Raw genomic sequence first — 20965 nt, 5'->3', positions numbered from 1 at the left:
ATCCAATACTTAAAGATGCTCTTCATAAAGTTCCTTCAGCATTCACAGTCATAGCTTACTTGAGATACATGAGTTCATGACTAACAACATCCAAAAGGCAAGATAACAGCAGAGTTTGCTTTCATATTTCTTTCATGTGATTTCAAAGATTGTTACTTTACCTGCTATTTGGGTCCCCATATTCATGCTGCTTTAGCTTACACAGCACCCCCATTGGAGCTAAAGACTGAGCAGGCTTGGTAAACAGAGCATAGATGCCAAAAATCATTGAGCAAAGGGACAATCTGGAAGACAAAGATTACAAGGGTCTTTAACACACACACAGATTACATGTGTATGTATTTTCTTTCTTTTTTAGTTGTAGATGGACACAACATCCCCATTCATCCATTTTCATGTGGTGTTGAAGATCCAACCCAGTGCCCCACACATGTGAGGCAAGCACTCCACCACTGAGCCCCACATGTGTATGTTTTTCTACACATAAGTTCATACGTATATGTCTATGTATCAAGGACATCTTCATCTAGGAAGTCCCTCCTGACCCTGAGTAAACAAAAATAGAAATAGCAGAGTAATTGTAAAATTTTAGCCCCATAGTTAAGATGCAAAGAGAAGACAGCTGCCTTCTTACATGCTCAGTAAGTGAGCACTGTACTGAGTAAGTGAGCGCCACATATTAATTTAAGCCCCACAGCAATCACAAGAAAGCTTTTGCCACCCTCCTCTTTTAGAGATGGGAGAACAGATGACAACATCCACAGTCACACGATGTGTAAATGAAAGAACTGATATTCACACCTAAGTTTTTCTGCCCAAATTTCCTTAAGTATTACTTTAGTGGATTCCTAGTAAGAATCCTGCCATGTAGTTTTTTAATAATGATGTCATATAAAATAAATCAAGTGCGTTGACTGAACAAAATTAAATCTTTTCATGTTTTAAATGGTGATGGAAACCTTGCCAATAAGGAGGAGAAAAAAGAAAGGAGAAAGAAAGAAAAATAGAAAGAGAGAAGGAAGGAAGGAAGGGAGGGAGGGAGGGAAGGGAAGGGAAGGAAGAAAGAAAGAAAATAAATAAATCAAGGCCAGAGAATTGGAGGAAGTTTGACTTGATAGAAAGAACTTGGATTTGATTCCCAGTTCTTCAATCAGTTATTATGTTAACTAGGAAAAGTTAATCCATGAATAGTATGTTTCCTAAAAATTAGGATAATTATAATCATATGGTAATATAACTACAGTCTGTCTCCCCCCACAAAACTGTATGTGCCATGAGGGCAGGGACTACATGTGTTTTGTCATTACAGTATAAAGTTTTCCACTCTGACATGATCAGGACATTTGGCTAAAGCAAAAAAAAAAAGAAAGAAAGAAAGAAATCACTTAAAGGTTTTCATTTTATACCTGTATTTCTTAAGTTTATAAAATCTAAGAATAATTAAACCTTGTAATTATAATTACAAGCACATCTGACATTAACAGGTTTAAAATAAAAAGCACTAATTCTTGGTAAGGGTAGAATTGAATCATCAGAGCAGGAAAGCACAGGTATCCTCAAATAGCCATTCGGTCACCAACATATGGCATACATGCACATAAGTAGGCATTGTTTAGGAGGAACAAAGAGTATCAGGTAAGTGGAGAGTCTCTTACAAGACCTGCTGAACTGTATCCCCAGCTTTTCCACATTGCCTGACACATAGGTCATATCTGTAAAGTCAATCTTATCTATCATTCAAGGGTGCTATTAGATGTAAATAAGCAAATAGCCATATGCATTTGGCATATGTTGGTGCCCTTTTCTTTCCAACTGTTTGAAATGTTTCATTTATTTGTAGGGTATCTCATTCAAAGAGAATTTGAGGGTTGAGTGTATAGCTGAGTGGTAGAGCGCATGCTCAGCTTGTGTAAGGCCCTCAGATCAATCCCCAGCACCAAAAAAAAAAAAAAAAAACAGAAAGAAAGAAAAGAAAAAAAAAAAGAGCCAAACATGGTGGCATGCACCTGTTATTGGAGGATCAAAAGTTTAAAGCCAGCCTCAGCAATTCAGCAAGGCCCTATGCAATTTAGGGAGACACTGTCTCAAAACAGAAAATAAAAAAGGGCTGAAGATGTGGCACAGAGGTTAAGTGCCCCTGGGTTTGATCTCTGGGACATAAAAATAAGGAGGAGGAAGAATAAGAGGAGAAGGAGGAGAAATTGAGAGGTGTAAAACATTTGCTAAAATTGCTGTTTGTTAACATGTTTTCTTTTTTTTTTTTTTGTATCGCAGATTGAGCCCAGAAGTGCTTAACCACTGAGCCACATCCCCAGCCCTTTTTTATATTTTTATTTAGAGACAAGGTCTCGTTGAGTTACTTAGAACCTCACTAAATTGCTGAGATTGGCTTTGAACTTTCGATCCTCCAGCCTCAGCCTCCTGAGCTGCTGGGATTACAGGCGTGAGCCACTGCTCCTGGCACTTAATCATTTTTTTAAGGAAAAACAAAAAGTCTTCTCAGTCTTTCTAAGCATGAAGGTCATTAGACTGAAGATATGGTCCTGTACTGTAAGGCACTCATCAGCTTGCTTATTGCTATGATTATGACAGCAACAGGACTGTGTTGAAGGAATCATATATAAAGAGGAGAACAAGCAGTGGGCAAAGCTCTCCTCCATTTCAGTTGACTTAAAAAAGAGAGAGACTGTGCAATATGTTTCTACAAAGTTAACAAAAAAGGCTGTAACATAATTCATTCCTCTTTAGAATGCAAAAGGAGGTATATATCTGCAAATATTTGTCAACCAAGAGAATTTTATATCTGACCTAAAACATTTATAATCATACCAAAGAACAAAACATGTTATCATCAGCTTAAGACTTTTTCAAGTAAGAAAGGATACGATGAAGCTTGATTTTTTTTAAATTTTAATTCTTAGAACGTCACCGAGCACAGGTCACTTTACCTTACTGTCTGGTGTGTATGGCACTATGTAGAACCTATAGCTAACTAAGATTTTGATTTACTTCTGAATTTTAACCCTGTTGTAACATTGGCTGTGTGAACCTGAGGGATAAAAATAATGATGCCCTTTCAAAAGTGGAGGGAAATGGTGCAGGGCAAACAAATAGGAATATCCTATGATATTCTACTCCCCAATTCCTAATGATGCCTCTTATGACCATCTCTCTTGTATGTGATTTATAGTATTAATATAACTGAGATATAGCGACTCTGATAGGTCCTACCTGCATCTGACATTTTTATAGCTAATATCTGAATAAATATACTTACTGCCTATTGAACTTCAGTAAATCTGCATGGATCAGGTCAGCTAGTGGCAGGTTAAATAAACAAAAAGAAGCTTGCACAATCACCCTAGAAAAAAAATTAAAATAATGTACATATATGAACATTTTACAACTAGAAGGCACAGATTTTGTTATTTTAAAAAACACATCAAATGAAACTTGGCATTTGGTTTGCAAGAAGGAAAAAAATGAAATTGGATACTATAAAAGTAAAGATATATTAAATACATAATTCTGTCCCTCAAATACATGCAATTCTCTTCTAAAAGTAATTACTTCCACATAGGATTTTTAATGGTTTTTATGCTTTTTCCCATTCCCTAATAATTACTTGTTTATTAAATCTGCTCAAGTTACAAATAGATTCTAAGGAATAGAACTTTCCAGGGAATTTCATCTGCTTTCTCTTAATATAAAAACAAGATAAGTTAAGAATTGTAAATAGGCACATAACATTTTGATTATGATAACAGAATAAAATGGAGAGAAAAGTTTAAGTTTAAAAAAGTAAACAAGAGAGGGGAGGGGGGATAGTAGAGGATAGGAAAGGCAGCAGAACACATCAGACACTAGTATGGCAATATGTAAAACAGTGGATGTGTAACCGATGTGATTCTGCAATCTGTATACGGGGTAAAAATGGGAGTTCATAACCCACTTGAATCAAATGTATGAAATATGATATGTCAAGAACTATGTAATATTTTGAACAACCAATAATAAAAATTTTTTTTAAAAAGTAAACAAGAGCTAGGCATGGTGGCACACACCTATAATCCCAGCAATTTAAGTTCAAGGCCAGCCTCAGCAATGTAGTAAGTCCCTAAGCAACTTGGTGAGACCCTGTCTCAAAATAAAAAACAAAAATAAGATTGGGGGGGGGGTTGCTCAGTGGTTAAGCACCTCTGGATTCAAACCCCAGGAAAAACAAAATCAAAAAAACCCTTTAGAAGAGAGTCAGGCAAGAAATGAGGAACAGCTTTCCAGACACAGGAAACTGCATTTGTAAGACACAGAGGTGTCTGAACCAGAAATTTCAAAGTCTTTCCATATGGTGGAGAATACAGTGTAAATGGATGAATAACAAGAAAAGAGGATGGAAAGATAAAGAAGGCCTGCATAAAAAAGGACTTTATATCATTCAAATACGTCATGAAAACAATTGGCTCGTTAAGCAAAAGGATGACAGGTTATTCTGATGCAATTTGGGAGAAGGGGTTAGAGGGACTAGAGACTGGAGGCAATGGGGACAACTGGAGGTTACAACAGCATTCCATATAAGTGACATTGAGACCTGAGCTGAATGAATAGGGAAGGATGGATTCGGGATGTGTTAGAGAGATGAGTCTGCCAATGATGTAGATGGAGGTGTTAAATGGAGGTGTCAAAATTCAGAGAGAGAAGGAAACAATTTCTCAGTCCCAAATTTGGGCAACTAGACAGATGGTGAAACCGTTTCCCACAATGGTGAACAAAGGTGAAAAAGAGCAGATAGGGGCAAGATCCTTGATTTGGACCCATTGAATTCAAGATGTCTGGAGGAGTGGGTGCCAGGGGAAGAGTGGAAGTTGCAGAAATAGGAGGAACTGTCAGCTGATATTTTTTTTATTTTTTTAAATATTTATTTATTTACTTTTGGTTGTAGTTGGTCACAATACCTTTATTTCACTTATTTATTTTTATGTGGTACTGAGGATCGAACCCAGGATCTCCCACGTGCGAGGCAAGCGCTCTACCGCTGAGCCACAACCCCAGCCCCTGATTCTTTTTTTTTTTTTAATTTTTTAAATATTTATTTTTCAGCTTTGGGCGGACACAATATCTTTGTTTGTATGTGGTGCTGAGGATCGAACCTGGGCCGCACGCATGCCAGGCGAGCGCGCTACCCCTTGAGCCACATCCCCAGCCCCAGCCCCTGATTCTTGACAAAGGCACCCAAAACACATGTTGGAGAAAAGACAGTCTCTTTAATAAATGGTACTGGGAAATTTGGATAGTCACCTACAGAAGATTGAAGCTTGACCCATCACTCTTACCTCGTGTAAAAACTCAACTCAAGTCAGACTCAGTAGCACACGCCTGTAATCCCAGCGCTTTCAAGGCTAAGGCATGAGGACCACAAGTTCAAAGCCAGCCTTGGCAACTTAGTGAGGCCTTAAACAACTTAGTGAGACTATGTCTCAAAATAAATGTAAAAAGGGATGGGGATGTGGCTCAGTTATTTAGTACCCCTGGATTCAATCCCTGGTACAAAAAAAAAAAAAATCAACTCAAAATGGATCAAAGAGCTAAAACATAAAACTGTACAAGAAAGCATAGGGGAAACACTTCGAGACAATGACTTCTTGGATATGACATCAAAAACACAGGAAACAAAAGCAAAAATAGACAAATGGGATTGCATCAAACTAAAATGCTTCTTCTGCACAGTAAGAAAGAAAAGAAAGGAAGGAAAGGATCAACAGTAAAGAGAAAAGTCACAGAATAGGAGAAAATATTTGCCAACTATTCATCTGACAAAGGAATAATATCCAGAATATATAAGGAACTAAAAAAAAAACCTTAACAACACAAAAACCAAGCAATCCAATTAAAATATAAGCAAATGATCTGACTAGATACGTCTTAAAAAAAGAAATACAAATGGCCACAAATATATGAAAAAAAAGGTTCAGTATCATTAGTCATCAGGGAAATGCAAATCAAAACTACAATGAGATATTTTCTTACCCCAATTAGAAAAGCTATCATCAAAAACATAAGAAATAAATGATGGTGAGGATGTGTAGAACAAGGAAATTTCATTTGCTGCTGGTGGGAATGTGAATTAGAACAGTCATTATGGAGAATAGCATGGAGGCTCCTCAAAAAAACTAAAAATAAAGCTGGGCAGGAAAGAGCCTGTAATCCCAGTTACTCAGGAGGCTGAGGCAGGAGGTTTGCAAGTTTGAGGCCAGCCTAGCCAATACAGCAAGACCCCATTGCAAAAACAAACAAAAACCTAAAACTAGAAATAGCATATAATCCAGTTACCTCCCTTCTGGGTTTATATTCAAAGGAAATAAAATCAGCATGCTAAAGAAATTCCTCACACCTTAATTTCTTACAACACTATTCACAAAGCTAAGATATGAAATCAGCCTCAGTATCCATCAGTGGATGAATGATTCAGAAAATTTGGAAGACATACACAATGGAATGTTATTTAGCCATCCAGAAGAATGTGGGTAGAGGAAGACTGGATTTAATCAGTGAACCCTCTTTATACATGTATTGAAATTTCACACTGAAACCCATTAAATTTGTACAATTATTACTTGTTAATCAAAAATTAGAAAAAAAGAAGAAATAAATAGGAGAAAGAGTTGAAGGAGGAATAGAATCTCAGCTTATTTGAATCTGACAACAGCATTTACTCAATATTGCATTTTAATAAGTCACCAAGAAGAAACTTAACTTTACTACAAAAATTAGTGTGGGATATCTAGGGCCTTGTGCATGCAAGGCAAGTACTCTACCAACTGAGCTATATCCCCAACCCAGTGTGTGATCTCTCTTTAAAAAAACCCAAAAAAACTGTTAAACTGGGAGTGGTGGCATGTGCCTGTAATCCCAGCGGCTTGGGAGGCTGAGGCTGGAGGATCCCAAATTCAAAACCAGCCTCAGCAATTTAGCAGGACCCTGTCTCAAAACAAAAAGGAATAGGAATGTGGTTCAGTGGTTAAGCACCCCTGGGTTCAACCCCTTGTACTAAAAACAAACAAGCATTCAAACAATTTGGTAGAAAGATTCAATGATCCAACCTAGAAGCGAATATTACACCGAAATCCCATCAAAGATGTTCACTGGGGGCTGAGGCTGTGGCTCAGAGGTAGAGCACTTGCCTACCATGTGTGAGGCACTGGGTTTGATTCTCAGCACCACATATAAGTAAATGAACAAAATAAACGTCCATGCATCTAAAAAAAATATTTTTTAAAAATGATGTTCACTGTTTTCGGCATTGACCTACTTGATAATAGTGAGATAAAAAGCCAAACAGTAATAGTAATCCTGACCCAGAAGTAACATGATAATGGAGACCACTCCTTCTAGGTAGAAAGAGGTTAAGATAATCTTATAGTAACCAAATTTCTTCAGCCAGGACTGACCCATAAGGACAAAGCACTGAAATGGAAACAGATTTGGCTTTGTGTTAAGAAGCAAACCCACCCGTTATGTCTATACTCTCACTGATGACAAAATATTCTCATTACAAAATAAATTTGCTTTTGAATTACAGTATCAATTGAAACGTACAACTAATTCTCTCTTGGTTTCAGATGATTTGATCCACATATATCAAAAAAATTGACTATGGATATTAATATTCTATAAATAACAAATAAGCTACTATTATTTTCTATAAAAACAAATAAACTAACCAGGAAATAGTTTCCTAATTTATTTTCATACTAAGATAGATTTTACTAAAAGTGATCATGTAAGACATCGATCAGTAGCAACAAACAGCATTGCTTTATGGTAAAGTGAAAGATTCAACTCAAATCTAAAATAAACCCAAACAGAATTCACATAGTGTACATGCACAGTAGCCAAAACGATTGTTGAATATATAAAAAATCTCACTATTATTCTTACTGTGATATTAATCTGAAGTGTACTTTTTACTCTAAAATCAGAGGTTTATTAAATAATATTCCAGGATTCTATCTATATTCTTTCCGCTTGTGTGTCCTGCCTAATCTCACATATTTTCATAATTCTAATAGATTCATGTTGACATCTGAGACTTAGATTTGCTTTTTTCCCCTGCATTTCTTTCTACCAAATGAAAAAGTTCATTGTTCTAGACTGTAAAGTTTGTGCTAGATATATGTATGTACATTAACAAAGATCAGAAGACACTCTTTGTTCTCAAGAGAAAAAGCACATTGTTTAGTCCTGAAAAGTTTCACTACCCAAATGTATGTACATTACAATTAGAAGAGCATTTTGAAAGACATAAGTAGACTACAAATGTCCTTTAATAAACATAAGGTTTTTTTCCCCCTCGACTGATTTTTTTTTTTAGCTTAATTCTCTACTTTCAAGAAATAAGAGCTCACTTTCTGGATACTAAAAACAATAGCTCTGTGATGGCTATAGTCCTAGGCCTTCCTGAGAGTTCTATAAGAGAAGGGATGCAAAGCATCTAGCAAATCGAATTATACTCTTGTGTATAGTTATAATATTCAAAGTAACACATTTCCACATATTAAAATGAGTCTGCTTCTTCTGTATCTTATATTCTGCAAAATATAAGAAGTTAATAATGTCACATGTCCTCAGTTTATATCACAGAGAACTGATTTCACCTAAAAGACATTTTCCTCCCACCCCCATCTAGCTCTATATTCAACATACAAGGAACTCAATGATTGTTAGTTATTATTCTTGTGTCCAATATATAAAAAGATATGAGCCATATTTTTATACAAATAAATAAATACTTAAAAACTAAATTAGACTTATATGTTACATGAAAAATTTCCAAAATTTGTGAAGATAAAAAACCAGGATCCAGCCAGGTTTGGCAGCACACACCTGTAATCCCAGTGACTCGGGATGCTAAGGCAGGAGGATAGCAAGTTCAAGGCCAGCCCCAGCCACTTAGCCAGGAGGCTGTAAGCAACTTAGTGAGACCCTGTCTCAAAAAAAAAAAAAGGACTGGGGATATAGTTCAGTGGTAGAGCACCCTGGGTTCAATTTCCAGTACCAAAAACAAAATAAAATGCAGGATACAAAAGATTCATAGATGAACTCATTTTATTTTAAAAATTATACGTACAACTTGGTTTTAAAAACCTCAGTAAGTGGGGCTGGGGATGTGGCTCAAGTGGTAGCGCGCTCGCCTGGCATGCGTGCGGCCCGGGTTCGATCCTCAGCACCACATACAAACAAAGATGTTGTGTCCACCGAAAAATAAATAAATAAATATTAAAAAAAAAAAAAAAAAAAAAAAAACCTCAGTAAGTAAAATATGGGAAAGGACATGAGTAATAGTTCTTACTGCAAGTTATTTGGTAGTGGAATTGTACAACAGATGCCATTTTTACAATAAAAAAATAAAGAGGTTATGATTCATTCAGAAGCATTAGCAGTCCCTCACTCCATCACAATTCAACCATCTGATGATCTCTACCCAGAACATGGCTAAAAGATAAAAGAAGTAAAACACATCAATGGGAACTAACAGAATAAAATCATGACTCTACATACTTAGTAAAGTTTATGTTCTTTTTTATATAATTATTTTTATTTGTAGCTGGACATAATACATTTATTTTATTTATTTTTATGTGGTGCTGAGGACCAAACCCAGGGCCTTGCATGTGATAGGCGATCACTCTACCACTGAGCCATAATCCCAGCCCAAAGCTTATGTTCTTTACTCATGAAAGCCCTTCAGGTATTCATTAAATATCTATCTCAATACTTAGGAGTAAATTTAACACAAGAAGGAAGAAGCTATACAGCATTGTTGAAAGAAATTTTTTTAATCTAAAATAGATGGAAAAACATTCCATGTTCATGAATCTGAAGATTTAACATCAAGATTTTTGTGGTTTTTTAAATTACTTTTTAGTTATAGTTGTACACATTACCTTTATTTCACTTATTTATTTTTATGTGGTGCTGAGGATGGAACGCAGGGTCTCGCACGTGCAAAGTGAGTGCTCTACCACTGAGCCACAAACCCAGCCCTGTTTGTTTGTTTTTTGGTAATGGGTATTGAACCTAGGGCTTTGCACATTCGAGGCAAGTACTCTGCCACTGAGCTACATTCTCAGCCCAAGATTTAACATCATTAAGACAGCAATACCACCCAAATAATCTATACATCCAGTGAACTTCCTATCAGCATCCCAGCTAAGTTCTTTGTAGAAATTGACAAGCTGATTCTAAAATTCATATAGATTTTCAGAAGACCCAGAATAGCCAAAAACATCTTGGAAAAGAATAAAATAGGAGGACTCACACTTTCCAATTCCATCAAGAAAGTGAAAAGACAACCTACAGAATAGGAGAATATTTTTATGAAGTATATCTGATAATACACACTATGAAAAAATATGAAAAACCATTACAACTCCATAATAAAAAGGCAAATAACTGGGCAAATGAGCTAAATAGATAGTCTTCCAAAGAACCTATACAACAATCCATGAAAAATGTTCAACATCATTAATCATCAGGGAAATCCAAAACTACAATGAGATGCCTACAATAAAAAAAGATAACAAGAGTTGGTAGTGATTTGGAGAAACTGGAACCATTGTACACTGCTGGTGGGGATGTCAAATGGTGTAGCCACTCCGGAAAACAGTCTGTCACCATCTCAAAATGTGAAATATAGAGTTACCGTAAAACCTATATATTCCATTCCTAGATAGATACCCCAAAGAAATGAAAATATATGACCATACAAAATTTAACACTAATGTTTATGGCAACATAACTCATTAATAACCCAAAAATGGAAACAACTCAAATGTCTATCAACTAATGAATAGATAAACAAAATTTGGTACATTAATCTAATGGAATATTATTGAATCATAAAAAAGGAATTTTATGGTTTGAATATGGTTGGTTGCCTCAAAAACTCGTGTTGGAGTTTAGTCCCTATTAAGAGGTATTAAGAGGGTAGAAATTTAATCCACCTACAGTGTTTAGAGGTGAGCCTTTGGGAGGCAATTAGAATTCGATAATGTTAACAGGATGGAGCCTCCATGATTGATTACTGGTGACCTTACAAGAAGAAGATTCCATGATTGGTTACCAGTGACTTTATAAGAGACTAGAATATATATACACTTGGGCTCTTTCTCTCCTGTCACATAATATGGCCTGTTCCTGCTTAGGATTCTGCCAGCAAGAAAGCCATTACCAGATGCAGCCCATCAACTTGGACTACAGAACCATGAGCCTCTTTTATTTAAAATATACCTATTCTGTGGTATTATGTTATTAACATCTAAAAACAGATTAATATAGAATGAAATGTTCATGTACTAGAGCATGGATGAACCTTAAAAAACAGGCTATGTGAAAAAGCCAGTCACAAAAGACCACATATTATATGATTTTATTACATGAAAATCCAGAAAAGCAAATCCATAAAGACAAAAGGTAGTTTAATGGTTTCCAAGGCTGAGGGGAGTGAAGTGAGGATTGACTGATTATTTTCAGAGTGATGAAAATGTAACTCAACTTGACCATAGTGCTAATCCCATGACTCTGAATATGCTAAACTATACTGAATTGTGTGCTTTAAATGAATGAATTGTATGCAATGGGAATCATATCTCAATAAGGCTTTTTATAAAAATCAGCTCCATTTTTACATGGGAGTTTAATTTAATGAACTTTTTTAAAGCTGGCAAAGAGTAGAAACTACTGATAAGCACGTGACTTAAAGTGAGAAGGTATAAACAGCCTAAAATATGGTGGCAAATAATAAATAGAGACAGAAATTCAAACAGCTTCCTAATCTGGGTCATTGAAATTAGGAGCTGCTACAGTTTGGGATCTCAAAAGCCCCCCAAAGGCCCATGGGTTAAAGGCTTGGTCCCCAGTGTGGCCCTGTTGTGGGGTGATGGAACACATAGTAGGTAAGGCCTAGTGTGAGGCCCTTTGGTCATGGGGGTAGGTATGCCCTTGAAAAGGATGTGGGACCCCAGCCCCTTTCTATTTCTCTTGATTTCTGTCCAGGAAGTGACCAGCTTGCTCCATCAAGCACTCCCTACCATTGCCATCCAGCACCCCACCAGAGTCCTAAAGCAATGGCCCAACCAAACCTGAATGGAACTTCTAGAACTGTGAGCTAAATAAATTTCTTATAAGTTAATTATCCCAGGTATTTCATTACAATAATGGGAAGCTAACACAGGAGTTAAAAGCTTGGCAAACCTCACAGTGCTCTGAAGGGAGGGCATCATTTTATCTTGCACACATTAACACCTGGAACTTCAATGATTAACCAGAAGTTCCTTTAGTATATACCCTGCTAAACAAATGATGTGCACACAGTACTTCTTAGAGATAGATTTTTTTTTTTGAGATGGGGTTTCACTATGTTGTCCAATCTAGTCTTTTTTTTTAAGAATTTTTTCTCACAATGCTCCTATAGCACAAGAATTAAAACCCAGAATCAATAAATGGGATGGATTCAAACTAAAAAGCTTCTTCTCAGCAAAAGAAACAATCAGTGAGGTGAATGGAGAGCCTACATCTTGGGAGGAAATCTTTACCCCTCACACATCAGATAGAGCACTAATCTCTAGGGTATATAAAGAACTCAAAAAGCTAAACACCAAAAAAACAAATAACCTAATCAATAAATGGGCCAAGGACATGAACAGACGAGGATATACAATCAATCAACAAATATATGAAAGAATGTTCATCATCTCTAGCAATTAGAGAAATGCAAATCAAAACTACTCTAAGATATCATCTCACTCCAGTCAGAATGGCAGCTATTATGAAGACAAACAACAATAAGTGTTGGCAAGGATGTGGGGGAAAAGGTACACTCATACATTGCTGGTAGGACTGCAAATTGGTGCAGCCAATATGGAAAGCAGTATAGAGAGAGATTCCTTGGAAAACTGGGAATGGAACCACCATTTGACCCAGCTATCCTAGTCCTTGGTCTATACCCAAAGGACTTAAAACGCATACTACAGGGACACAGCCACATCAATGTTTATAGCAGTACAATTCACAATAGCTAAACTGTGGAACTAACCTAGATGCCCTTCAGTAGATAAATGGATAAAAAAATGTGGCATATATACACAATGGAAAATTACTCAGCAATAAAAGAGAATAAAATCATGGCATTTGCAGGTAAATGGATGGTGTTTGAGAAGGTAATGCTAAGGTAATGCTAAGTGAAGTTAGCCAATCCCAAAAAAACAAATGCTGAATGTTTTCTCTGATATAAGGTGACTGACTCATAGTGGGGTAGGGAGGGGGAGCATGGGAGGAATAGATGAACTCTAGATAGGTCAGAGGGGTGGGAGGGAAGGGAGGGGGCAGGGGATTAGCAAGGATGGTGGAATGTGATGGACATCATTATCCAAAATGCCGCAGTCTGGCTGGGCACAAATCACCAGCCACTGAAGCAGTTACAAACTTTATTTCTGAACTCCACCAGCACACTCCACACACGCTCCCCGGGAACTCTCCCAACGCCACGAGGCTCCTCCAGGAACCACCAACCGGAAATCCCTCCTCCGGAAATCCCTCCTCCAGAAATCCCTCCTCCCGCACTTCCCCAACCAATGGGAACTCTCCGGGAATCCCCAGGAGAACTCCAAAGTAGCAGGCCGACTCGGACAGTAAAGGTCTAATATACAACCGAATCAATCCAGCATCATCTTAATGGCTTGCCTCTCAACCAATACTATTGGCAAAATGCCAGGGGCCATTCCCACTCGGCTATAGCTCTCAGCACCAAAGTACATGTATGAAGACACAAATTGGTATCAACATACTTTATATACAACCAGAGATATGAAAATTTTTGCTCTATATGTGTGATAAGAATTGTAATGCATTTCAATGTAATTTATTTTTAAAAATCAGTAAAAAAATTTAAAAAAATAAAAAGAATTTTTTTTCACAATACCTTTATTCCATTTACTTATTTTTATATGGTGCTGGGGATCAAACCCAGGACCTTACATGCCAGGCAAGCGCTCTACCACTGAGCTACATCCCCAGCCCATCCCCTATCCAATCTAGTCTTGAACCCATGGGCTTAAATGATCTTCCTGCCTCAGACTCCTGAGTAGCTGGGATTATAGGCACACACCACCACACCAAGTTAGCATCTTGAAGTGCATGCCTCTTGAGGCACATAGATGTTCTGTGCCTCTTATCTATATGGATGAAAAGGATCTCTTCAGAGCTTGTTATAAGAATTACATGAGGTAATGTGTACAACGTGTTTGGCATAATCCATGAGTTGTCATTATTATAATATAAACAGGAGACATAAAGAACTGAGCTAATAGCAGAAAGGCAAATTCTATCCTATATACTTCATTTAAGAAATTATGGTTACACTTAAGAATTATTGGACTACTCCTACCCCAAATGGTTTAAATACTTTTGAAAGTTGGCAAGTGGTAAAAACTAGACTATCCAGAATGCCTTATTCCTTATTCCTTGAAACATATAAGTAATAGGTTTTACTTATTGTTCATGAAAACAGGAGAAACTGAAGTCACATTAATTAAATCATTTTTTGTGGACATATTTAGGTTGAGGGGAGTGATATATTAGTTCTCCAAATGGTATAATAAACAGCATGACAGTATTTTTGTTTTTTGAAGGAGAACATGCCCTCTATAATAATAGTCATGAACATGGAATTTTAATAACACTCTGGAATTCCAGAACTCAGGACTTTTGCCAAATGTTTTGAAACCTGGCTCCATGGATTCTTGATCAAGTGACTTTTCTTCCATATAATTGTCACAAAAATCATACCTCAATAAAGCAAAACAACACACTCATTATTTTCTTCCATAGTTCTGCTGAGACTTAAATGGAAAAGCTCAGGGAACAAAATTCAAAAGTTAAAATGTTTAAAATACCATGTTGCTTGGCTTTCACTGGACTCTTCCTTTTTTCCTTTTCATCTTCTTTTTTCTATTATGTTTCTACTGAATCTTCTATAAGGTCTGGGGCTCTGAATCTTTAGGTTTCTTAATAAAAATGTGCATCTTATTCACACTACTGATATAATCAGGTTTCTAATTTCCTCAGCCAGTTAAGAATTAAACACTTTAAATTTTGATAGTACTAGGGATTGAATTCAGGGCCTCGAACATGCTAGGAAAATGCCCCACCACTGGGCTACATCCCCAGCCCTTCTTTAATTTGATTTTGAGACAGGGTCTCACTAAATTGCCAAGGCTTACCTCCAACTTGGGATCCTCCCGCTTCAGTGTCCCAAGTAGCTGAGATTACTACCACACCTGGGTAAGAGTTATTCAAAGAGTTATCACATACCTGTGGGCAAATGAATCCTGCCCCGTACATGATGCTCCTTGTGGAAGAAGAAAGAACATTCCTGGGAATGAGATTATCTGCAAAAATCATCATGAAGTTATTGAAGAAAGTTAAATGGAAGACTTGTAAGAAACTCATGATCAGAAAAAGGAAGAAGTTCTTCTGGAACAAGATTTGTCTCAAAAATAAGGCGACAGAGGTCCAGGTGAGATCCTGTTCACTTTCCAAGAAAACATTTTCCTTGGTGCTTCTTTTAGGTTCAAAATATCTCATGTAGTACATGCCACTGTAAAGGCTGCAAGCTGAAAAAAAGGCAATGACAATAGCAACAGACTGAAATTTGGGCAGAATTTCCAAGTTATTAGAGATGAGGCCACAGAAAAGGACACTGGTAGATCCTACTAGTGCTGCCACATGATTCATTTTAATCAGCTGAAGATATCTTTCTTGCCCAGTAACAGTTTCTGCAAAGAATCTGCACTGGGCTTGCTCCACACAAGTAAGTGTGCTATCAAAAGCACATAATGATACCACCAGGTGAAGTGCACTAAGCCAGTCAATTTCTTCATAGAATTTCCAAGGGAACCAAGGAAGCAGGAAGGCCATTGCATATAAAAGAGTTCCATATAAGACAGAAAGATTACTGCATAAAAAGCGTTCAGTCTTAAATTCGATGTGAAAATACCCAGTCAGGACATTAAGAACATTCCAGATCATTAAAATTATCTGAGGAGAAGAAACATGCAGGTTTATTTCAATAGTCTTGTAAACTACTACATTCAGTATAAGATGAAATCACCTCTGAATTTTTTTTATTTAAATGAAGTATTTAAAACTGATAGAAAAAAAATCTCATTATGTTCAGAACCAGTTGAAGTATTAATAATAATAACATCTAGTACTACTCAAAGCCAATGTGCATTCACTTTGTGTTAGGTATTATAAAAGTATTCATATGCACTATTTTATCAAATCCTTAAAAACAATATTATAAGATAGGTACTATTAATATTCCCAGTTTACAAATAAGGAAAATGAGGGTAAAAAAGGTTAAGCAACATGCTTAGCTAACAAACAACATAGTCAGGGTCTGAACCAAGGTAGTTGACCCAGAGTCTGTGCCCATATCATTAGGCTAGATTGTCTCCCAACCATGGTGCACAGAGCCATCCACGCTACTGCAAAGAATGACATAGTGTCACTTTGGCATACTGTCATAGGCATAGCATTATATAACTTTCACCAGGAAAGAATAAAATATCAATGTTTGCCAACTAAAAATGAGTACAGTAAATATGTAATTGTCTTTAATAAATAAGTAGCATTATAAAACATAAGAGTTTTAAAACCATCCTTTGTAATGAGTTACAATACAATTTGTCACTATCATGGGCCTCTCTGTGACAAAGGACATTTTAATAACAATATCAATTATTTCACATAAGTTAATTTGCAAGATGACCAAAGTATAGCCTTGGTTTTATATTTTAAGTGGCAATCTCTTAAAAATCTCTCTTTGTCCTCAGAGAAACTTGGACATCAAGAAGTTTTTCAGCTGCGCAAAGAATCAACTGTTTTGTAAATAACAATAATAACACAACCCTGAGGAAGAAGTTGTTCTGTCCTATGTAAAAGTAGAGTGAAGACTCCATCTCACCTGGGATTGATAGAAGGCCACTTCTGGAACTTGGTATGTATGTATAAAAAATTTCACGTAATAGAAACTGAAGACAGAATTTAGCATTTCAGTCCCTAATGTTATCAGACTGTATGCCCGAGCAACCGGATTGATATTGAAAAGTGTCATTTTCCATGCAGAGGAACTTTTCTTCCCTATGTTTAAAAAAAAAAGTTAAAACTCACTGTTTGCATGCAATAGTTGATGGTTGGTAAAATTCCACTGGACACTAGTTAATTTTACTTAAGAACCCAAAACTACTAGCTATGAATTGTCACCTGATTTAACACTCTACTTATCTGTACTAAACATTTTTTGAGATATTGCCTTGAATTCTAATTTGCATACAATGTGACTCTATTTGTATTTAATTTTTTTTTTTAGTTTATAGATGTAGCATGTCTTTATTAATTTTTGTATGTGGTGCTAATAATCAAACCCAGTGCCTCACACATGCTAGGCAAGTGCTCTGCCAAGGAGCCCTAGCCCCAGCCCTCTATTTATAATTTTCATACATTTTCTAAATTGTAAAGTAGGATTTATCCAAATGTTTGGACATGCGTAGGTAGCAGTCAGCTTATGCATTGTCTTCCTTACTTGGAAGGGTACAACAGAAAAAGAACAATGAGATGACAGCATTTTGTCAGAGAGGAGGAGTAGAAGCAAGTACTTCATCTAAGGATAAAGTTATCCATTCAGTAGCACAGATTTGCATTTGAAGATTTATTCCTGATCTTCTCCTGATAGACTATGTAGCTTTGACCCAAAGGATATCTATGAGGGTTACAAGGAATGTAGAAATAATACATTCTGATTTTTGCTCTGATGTAGATGCCTCTCTCAAATCTATCCTATCACCTTACCCTTTAATCCATATAACCAGAAAACAGGGAAAGGTTAACCAAGCAGGAGTAGGCACAGTTTCATCTTTTAACTACAGTTTTTGTTGTTGTTGTTTCTCCTGTTTTTTGGTACCATGGATTGAACCCAGAGGTGCTTAACCACTAAGCCACATCCCCAGACCTTTTTATTTTTTGAGACAGAGTCTCGCTAAATTGTTGAGGCTGGCTTTGAATTTTGGATCCTTCTGCCTCAGCCTCCTGGCCACTGAAATTATAGGTGTGCACCACCACATCCCACTTGGCTACAGTTTTAACAGACCATCATGATCTTCATGTATTATCCCTGGATTACTAGAATATTTGGCGAGATCCCCACAATCTTACTGAGTCAGAAAATATACAAATATTCATATAAATTGAAGGATGTTACTTGCTTGAATAATCCTTGGACTTCTGTTATAATTTGGAAGATCTAGGAACAGTCTATGATCCCCCAATTTCTTAGGGAACAAGAGGGCAGGTTAAAAAGGGGGAAATGGACATTTGACTCAGATGATTAAATGATTGGTCTGTAAGCTTCACTTTGACTCCAGTAGACTGATGGTTCTAATTCTATGAGCAGTAGGGCATTAGAATTATCAAGAAAGGTTATTAACCCTATGTGGGTACTAAACATTGTAGGCTAAATAAAGAATATTTTGCACAGGCTGAGTGTATAGCTAGCTCAGTGGTAGAGCTTGCCTAGCATACAGGCCATCGTTTTGATTCCTAGTACTGGGGGGGAAAAGGCATTTTGCCCATATGTATACTTCTGCTCTTAAAATGTTTGTAGATTCTGACAAAATGAAAAGATACAAATCTGTTTTATTCTCATCATTATACAGTTCTCAAATGCTTAAAAGTACAAGTACTACAATATCATGTGGTCAGCCAATGTTTTTGGCTTTAACGGGAAGTTCTCAGATTTAAAAAAGCTGGGAACTACTGGAGAGGATCTCACTCCAGGGAGTTATTCTGGGCATAAGTGAGAATGAAGACTGGGCTAGAGGTCACTTTGTCACCAAAAAAGCCAGAAAACAAGGGAGTCAGTAGAACCAAAAGCCAAGATACAAATTTAGCCCACTGAGAGCTAGCACTTAAAATGACAATTAAGACAGAGCATTCTCTTGAGCGCACAAGTTACTGGGTGTTAACAGGCCAGCATGTCCACACCGCAGCTGGGGCCTGTCTTCATTCAGGGTGGAGCGTGCCGGCCCTCTCTGCCATCGGGCCCTGGTGGTGCTCCTTGTGGGCACAGGCCGCCGGGCCCTCTCCGCACCCCTCCCGTCGTTCGCCACTTCCCGGTGTTGTCTGATCTAGTCCATCTCCAGGTAAACGCCGGCCATGAGGGAACCGTCTCCCTGCTCAGCCTCGTCCCTAAGGATGCTCCTGTGGAACCTGAGCAGCTGGCTGTGCTTCCCGAAATGCAGGTGACTTCCAAGGAACATGTCAGGTGACACTGAAAGCCATGGGTCTGAGGAGGCTGATGCTGGACAGTCCCAGGCTGAGCGAGGTCTCTGGTCCGCTCTTGCAATACTCCAGAAAACCACCTACTGTGCTGGTGAAGGCCACAAGGCCGGCCACCACCCTGCTCACACGGGGAGGGAACGGTGGCCACACGGGTCATTCCTCCTGTGCGCAGAGATGAGGCGTTGGTGCCGAGACTGAAACCTCCGCAGCTTCTATTGGACATGCTTTCTTTTTAGGAATGAAGGAATATCTCCCATTTTTGAGCCGTTCTTTTGTCAATTCTACAAAATTGCATGTAACTTTATAAATATTTTTAAAAGATATAGTTTTGTAAATATTTAATATTCCGCTAATTTGATTTTGAATTGTAAATGTCAAGTATTCTGTTTTGGGGGTTTTTATGTTTTATTATACTTTGTTAAAAAGGAAAAATTGTACATTTTTAGAATGTTTTTATGAGTAAATTTAATGTACTGAAAATAAAAATTTTAAAAAAGAAAAAAAAAATTTAGCCCACTGAAATCTAGGCATTCTTTTTTTTTTCCTCTGAGTTTTATTTTAAGCACACTAAAACAAGAAGCAAGCCATGACTTTCTGAACTGATCTATCATTAAGTCAAAAGGCAGGCATTTATAAACTCAGAATTTTGCAAAGTGTCATAAACTCCCTGAGGAGTTCAAATTTTTTTTTCAAAGAAATCAAGTTTAGCACCAGCCTCTCTGAAACTAAGAATATAAGATTTTGATAGTATTATGAAAAACTCTACAATCTGAATTTCTCTGCTTGTTTGTATTGAGAGGAGGAAGTAACATCTTCTTTACTTCCCTCTGCGGAAAGAACTATCAGTATTTTGCTTTAGATTACTTTCATCATAGTAAATACCTGTTTCAGGAGGTATTGAACTGAAAATCACCACTTAAAATCTCTCCAAAGCCACCACTACTAACTAAAAAGTCTCCTTAAAAGACTTAAAATACTTTTGACATATTTACACCAAGGACAAAGAATTTCTGAAGGAGGATCATCTTCTTTTTTAAATATTTATTTCTTAGGTGTAGTTGGGCACGTGCTAGGCGAGTGCTCTACCACTGAGCCACAACCCCAGCCCCAGAGGATCCTCTTCACCTCAAAATGCTTTATACAGAATAGTTTAAAAGCAGCAGTGCTGTAATGGCTAGGCTGGGTAAGTACACTAAGTACTGGTGAATTATTAAATGAACACCTTTTAGAATCAACTTGGGTAGTTATTCACTAATCTACTACTCAGCCAAATGGTATTAATGTCACTGAAGAGGCCACTTATGACTGCTTCTATGCTATGACTAACAGGCTCTAAAAGAATAATGGAGTGCCTCTAAAGCAGGGATTCTAGCACTCAAAGCAAAAAAAAAAAACAATTTTTTTTCAGTGTAATTTTTCTTTCAGTTTTTCCAAGGGAGCTGTATAGTTCCTGAAAATAGTGTCCTTAAAAAAAAAAAAAAACAACCCACTAACATACCCCCTCCAAAAGGCATAAAGCCTGTGGGATTTTGGATTTGTTTTTACTGCTTTACACTATCAGTAACTTTAA

At 37.0% G+C, this 20965-nt stretch overlaps 1 protein-coding gene across 1 annotated transcript in view; it reads right to left on the bottom strand.

Annotated features, from left to right (window-relative positions):
- The window catches only part of LOC124099340 (transmembrane protein 180-like), a 35001-nt gene extending 17828 nt beyond the window's left edge, over positions 1–17173 (bottom strand). Inside the window, exons 1-5 of the mRNA XM_046454369.1 lie at positions 17024–17173; positions 15367–16092; positions 7307–7461; positions 3278–3361; positions 162–284 (exon numbers count right to left, since the gene is read on the bottom strand). Of these exons, the coding sequence (XP_046310325.1) occupies positions 162–284; positions 3278–3361; positions 7307–7461; positions 15367–16092; positions 17024–17173 (1238 nt within the window). The remainder of the gene's footprint in view (positions 1–161; positions 285–3277; positions 3362–7306; positions 7462–15366; positions 16093–17023) is intronic.
- Between the last annotated feature and the right edge of the window lie 3792 nt (positions 17174–20965).

This window comes from Marmota monax, unplaced genomic scaffold, assembly GCF_021218885.2.
Source record: "Marmota monax isolate L192 unplaced genomic scaffold, Marmota_monax_Labrador192_F-V1.1 WCK01_AAM20220418_F8-fsc00086, whole genome shotgun sequence".
Lineage (NCBI taxonomy): Eukaryota > Metazoa > Chordata > Mammalia > Rodentia > Sciuridae > Marmota > Marmota monax.
The sequence above is the reverse complement of the archived record's forward strand: the minus strand, read 5'-3'. Positions and strand labels throughout refer to the sequence as shown.